The 6,142-nt window shown below is 52.1% G+C and overlaps 1 protein-coding gene across 1 annotated transcript; it reads right to left on the bottom strand.

The window, feature by feature from the left end:
• Window positions 1-325: 325 nt before the first annotated feature.
• LOC124417212 lies at window positions 326-4,006 on the bottom strand. Its single transcript, XM_046901192.1, has 3 exons — window positions 3,947-4,006; window positions 3,254-3,875; window positions 326-699 (listed from the first exon to the last, which is right to left on the bottom strand). Exons 1-3 carry the CDS (start codon window positions 4,004-4,006, stop codon window positions 530-532), a joined length of 852 nt encoding a protein of 283 aa, XP_046757148.1. The 3' UTR covers window positions 326-529.
• Window positions 4,007-6,142: the final 2,136 nt, after the last annotated feature.

Genomic DNA, 6,142 nt, shown 5'->3' with positions numbered 1-6,142 from the left:
TGCAAGGAGTCTCCTTTTACTCCCTCTAAGATATGACTCTGCCATTCACCCGCCTCAAGCCAGGTGCATGCCGCCTTACAAGTCTGTTTTCCAACATCAGAATACATACAGTCATGCCATCAATCAGCCTATCTGATACCTTTGGGCAGCTTAGCCAACACTGCTTCACTATGACCTGTAGGCGTGGGTCTGTTGGAATGCAGTCACTGCACCCGGGAAACCTAGCAGTGCATGCTGTAGATGTTCAGAGTAACACAGCATCCATTCCCGCATGTCCGCTTTCAAGGGCAAACTAATGAATTCTGGTTCCTGCCCGCTGATTTCCACTGTCCGATGCCACGCTTTCTTTATTAGGTACGCTAATACCAGCACCCATTCCCAGACACTCCTAGGCGGTGTATGTGGTAAGAAAACACACTCCAAGATGCTGACTCGTTCCACAGCCTTCACCCTCGCAATCGTCGCTGCCATTGTTGTTGCTGTTGTGCCACCTCGGGGCACAACACTGGGCAGTCTTTCCCCCGTTTCTTTATGGCACAACAACCACTGACACAGCAGGGCGAAGGGGGAATCGGGATGATTGACAACCAGCACCCCAATGGGAATGTCCGGGAAGCGGCGATCCACATAGGCAGACAGAAGCTTGTCGCCAAGCATCTGAAGGCACTGGCGCTGCTCCGCAGAGAGATGCACAGGAGCCTGTGGAGAGGAACACAGACATTAGCACCATCATTTTATCATTGTGAATCCCTGTGAGGGGGCGTACCCACTGCAGGTCACCGATTAGAGTCTGAGCATCACGTACAGTTCACACGTTTGTGGTCAGAGTTACCTTTTGTGGGTGGATTGTTCGTACCCACCCCAGGTATCTCCAAGGAGCACTGTGCTGCACCTTCTCGGGGGCAACCACCAGATCCCTTCTTGCGAGCAACTTAGAAATCTGTTCCAGATCCTGAGGACTGAAAGGCTGATCACGACAGAAAAGAATATCATCCATATAGTGATACACAGTAGTGGCTGGAAAGGCATGACACACTCGCTCCAGTGCCCATTGAACATACACCTGGCACATTACAGGGGAATTTTTCATGCCTTGTGGTAACACAACCCACTCAAATTGCTGGGCTGGTTCCTCTCTGTTAATTGCTGGAAGCGTGAAAGCAAATCGAACCATATCTACTGCCTGAAGTGGAATTGTAAAGAAGCAGTCTTTCAGATCGATCGCTAAGATGTGCCATTCCTGTGGCAGCATTGTAGGTGTCGGAAGGCCTGGCTGGAGGGCACCCATGGCCCACATTCGTTCATTCACTGCTCGGAGGTCGTGTAACAACCTCCATTTCCCTGACTTCTGAGGGATCACAAAAATTGGCGTATTCCAGGGGCTAATAGAAGGCCGAATATGCCCCTGCTCCAATTGTTCTTTGACCAGCTGGTGCGCAACCGTCAGCAGCTCTCTAGTTAGGGGCCACTGCTCAACCCACACCGGATCATCAGCTTTCCATGGAATCTGAGGAGTTGGCGGCTGTGAAACAGTGGCCGTCCCTAAAAAGGAGGGACCAACAACGTCACACCGAGCTGTGAGAGAACATCTCTTCCAACGAGTCCTCCCAGCCCTCCCGGGAGGGGCATAACATAAGGACGAGTTGCAACTTCCTGACCTCCTGGGAATTTAAGCTTGATGGTCTTGAGGCTGCACTGTGGAGTGGCACCTCCCCATCCTCCTTGCACTGCATCTATTGCATTAACAAGAGGCCAACTCCGCGGCCATTTCTGTTGGCTTATAATCGTCACGTCAGCTCCCGTGTCCAACATGACTGAAACCTGGACCGTGCTGCGCTCCACGGCGAGGGTTAGCACTACCATGGGCCTAGTTTTCATCTGGTGTACCAAGGATACAACGGCATCTTGGGTGGAACCGAACCCTCTGTCACCCCTTTCAGGTAACTGAGCAGTCTCGTGTATGAAGATGCTTTTGTAAACTACCAATTGTGCTATCCTGGTACCCACAGTAATAGTTAGTGGAGGGGTTAATGTATAAGCACACACCATTATTTCCCCTGTATAATCTGCATCTATCACCCCAGGCAAAACTATTAGCCCTGCTACCCCAGCTGAAGATCTCCCTATCAATAAAGCACCAAGATCTTTATCCCTAGATATGGGGCCATGGGTTCCAGTGGGAATTTTTTGCACTGATTGATTCTTTAAGGTGACATTTACTGCTGCTGCCAGATCAATTCCCAAGGAACCTCGGGTTGCTGGAGCGGGAAGCTGAGACACTGAGACTGACCGTCTCCTTCTGTCGGCGCACGGCGGCCCTTCGCGCTCTGCTTCCCGTTTGTTGTCATCTTGCATGCAGTGGTCGCATGCGTGCCCCTTTGGCACTGCTCACACCAGACCTTGGCACGACAGGCATGGCGATAGTGACCTTTTTGCCCACAACGGAAACATATCCCTGGGTTACATCCCCCATCCTTTCCACCTATTCTCGCTACAGCTGCTGCAAGTAGCTGCATTATGGGCTGGATGGCTTGTGCCATAGCATTTGCCATAACTTGCTCACTGCGCTGTTGTTCTGCCCTACTAGCAAGGTCCAACATTTCTCCGACCCCAGCATCTTTTGGGAGTGTAGCCAGCAGGCGCTTCATAGAGGGATTAGCATTCTCAAAGGCAAGCAGCTTAAACATGCTCTGTTTGGCTTCCTCGGACATCTCTGCTTGATTGGCAAGAGCCTGCCACAGCCTGCCCACAAACTGTGGATATGACTCGGTGAGGCCCTGCCGAGTGGCAGCGAATGATGGCCGAGGTTGCCTATCAGGCACGGCATTAAAGGCCATCCTAGTCAACTGAGCTGCCAGATAATGCAGTTGCAAAGGATACATTAACTGTGCCTCCATATTCCCATACACTCCTGAACCCGTTATCATGTCAGGATTAATCCCATACAAGACATCCCTCTGGTTACACGGACGCCCAGCCTCCACCCTCGCAAAGCATTCCCACTCCTGTTGCCAAATAATAACTTGAGAAGGAGCTAACAACAGCCTAGCCGGATTAGCACAGTCCATCGGGGAATTAACATCAGCAGTAAATAACCAATCAAGCATCATTCGCGCCACATCAGACTTTACCCCATTCTCTCCTACAGTCTTTCTCGCTTGCTGCAAAACTTTCCACTCGTGCTGCTCATATCGCGGCCCTTGGGGACTCTGCACGAGTGGACGGGGAAGTGCCCCCGCTGTTTGCCATTCACCTTCCAGAACGGCACCCCGAATTATGCCAGCCCATCTCCGCTCCGTTGCTGGAGCCCCTTCTGCCGTAGTACAGTGAGGCAGAGCAGCAGAGGGTGTCACCGAAGCGCAGGAGCCCACAGCCGGAATTTGCTTAATTAGTTGTTGCACCGACTGAGCCGGCGGTATAGGGCCTGAGTTCAGCGCGCTGTCCCGCCGACCCTCTAGCTTCTGTATGGCTTCGCCGACTTGTCTCCCTAATTCAGTTACTGTAGGCTGTCCCGGCGTTGCCGTAGAAACTCGATGACGTTCGGGAGGGAATAAATCCGCCTCCGAGTCCGACTCCCCGTCTCCGCTGCCCGGCAGAGGGACCTTCTGCAGACGGGCGGTGGGAGGCGGCGCGGAGGTTGGCGGGGGCGGACTGCGGCGCGATGCACTTCCGTACCTGGACTTCCAGTCGCCGCAGCCGGCTGAGGGGGAACTTCGTCCTCGGGAGGCGCTGACACAGCGATCCGACTCCCCACCGGGCACCGCGGCGCTGGGGCGGTGGTTCTCAGTGTAGCCCTGGAAGCACTGCAGTCCCGTGGAGAGCACCGGGCGGAGGCGGCTGAGGTGGCGGTCGCCGCGCAGTCCGGGCTCGGGCCGCTGGAGGCCGCGGGCGGCCGTTCAGCGGGGGGTCGTATGGCCTTCAGGGCGTTGGGGACGGCACGCCACACCGGTCCCAGAGGCCTCGGTAACTTCTCATCCTTCCCCCCCGATATCACACAGTCCCACATATGATCTCCTATATCACGCCATTCTGCCGCTATGAAAACGAGCAGAGGGGACTTCAGGAAGCCCTGTTCTCGGGCCCACGTTACTAGCTTAGCCAAGTCCTTGTCCTTCACTGGCTCCCCTCACTTAGCGAGGATACTGAGAAGCAGTGTCTGCGCTGCCGCAAACTCCACATCCATGCTAGCAGCAGGTGGGTGGAAGCTGGCCAGCCTTCCTACCTCAGTCGTCCTTTGGGTCCACAAGGCTCAACCGCCTGCAGCCTTCCCCGCTCCCGCTGCCTCCATGTCAGACTGCTGTGGCAACTCTTGAGCGTCTCAGCTTAGCCGTGTCCCTGTTTGGGCACCACGGGTAGGAAGGTTGCCCAGATGAAGCACACGTCCTCACAGAAGTAATGGTGGAACTCCAATTTATTGCCCGAATCAGCTCATACAGAAATACAGGGCGCACACGGAGATAAACAACTCATGATTGGTTAGCATACAAAAATCACACGTCTTGCTCGCACAGATATTGGTACAGCATTAATCATCACACTGTTCCTCACATTGCATGGCCTTAGTCTCTTCCCAGGCTAGCTTCCCCCTTATCTTAACTGCAGCCTCAGCTTTTCTTTTTGCTTTCACAGCTTCAAGGTCCCATAGCCTGGGTTGTGCACATAGCACTCGTACTCACAATATCCTTGCTCCCTGAGCCACTCTCCTACAGCAACCTTTAAGGAAAACATGAAATAGGAACACATTCAGAGGATGCAGTCCTTTCAGTCAACTGTGGTACCTTTCCCATTAACCTGTGCTGCGGCCTCGGACAGCACAGAACCAGGTCATGGCAGCTGTGTGTAAGAGGACTGAATGAAAAGAGAATCCTTTTTCTCCAGTCTTTCACTGAGACAGACAAATAAACCAAAACTAAAAGCAAACAAGACAACAAGAGGCCAAAACGCCAAACCATCCCCACTGAAATGCCTTCTCTTGCAGCAACCAGTAGTAGAGTGGCTGCTCTTACGGTAAATCTAAATTCTGATCAGAAAAGAGATCTCATGAACCTCTTCACTCAGCGCATGCACCATGCACGTTTGTCACACCTCAATAACTTTTGCTATCTAGATACATTCCTCCTTTTAGCTCGAAGCCTCGCTGTGTTTTTTGTAAACAATTCCCACCTCTCTCTCAGTGCTACACCTCATTTATAGGTGCAGGTACTGTAACACGTGGCAATAACTTCAGCTTTCCTAGCATACCCCCTAGCATCTCCAGGTACTAATTTACTGTGGGAGCCATATAGAAGAAACCCTTCCCAGACACAGCATTGACACTGAACCTTCAGTCATAAAGGAACTGTGTAGCAGACCAGTGTTTAACCAATATCGTTTGTCCTCACTAATGCTGGGTAATGTATGTGGATTCTTTTGCATCATCTGCACTTAGTAACAAAATGCTTTACTTAACACACAGTAGGTGGTGAGGTGGGGATGGAAAAAAAGCTGGCTTTACACAGATCCACACGCATCTCATTTTCATCACTAGAGTAAATTTCCAGCGATGTGAGCAAAGATTTAGCTGCATGACTCTCATTAATGTTAACTTTATTTCAGTAGTGAGGTGAAAGTAGAACCACGGGAGCTGACAGAAGCACGGTGATGAGACAAAAAGTGTGCTGCAGTAAACACGGCTGAAGGAGATGACATTGACGAGAGCGATGGGTTGCACTGAGGACGGAAGCGCAGGCAACAGCAGCAAAAAATGCAGCAAGGGTAAAGACCTTCCCTTTGGGTACAGGAGTAAAAGCTGACAGCTGACAGGAGCGATGCCACTGGTGGGAACAAGGACTGCCACTGGTCAAAGGAGGGTCCTTCATGGTGCTCAGCATGCCAGCACTCAGCTCTGCGAGCTCCTTGCACAGACTGGGGATGAGAGGGGCTGACAGCATTGCACCCTTAACTGCCCTTCTGGAAAGATAAGGAGGATTGCAGTATTGCATGCTGAGATAAAAAGGAAACAGGAGGTGTGGGAAATCAAAAGCTATTGGTGACAGCCCCAGAAGACAGTCGCACTGCACCAGAAGACCTTGTACAATGGGAAGTGTGAGAGCCATCGTGCCATTGCGCTCTGTTACTCCAGCTAACAGCATGAGGCTGACAG

This window comes from Gallus gallus, chromosome 15 (genome assembly GCF_016699485.2).
Source record: "Gallus gallus isolate bGalGal1 chromosome 15, bGalGal1.mat.broiler.GRCg7b, whole genome shotgun sequence".
In the NCBI taxonomy this organism is placed as follows: domain Eukaryota; kingdom Metazoa; phylum Chordata; class Aves; order Galliformes; family Phasianidae; genus Gallus; species Gallus gallus.
Note: the sequence above shows the minus strand (reverse complement) of the source record. Positions and strands in the feature narration are given on the sequence as shown.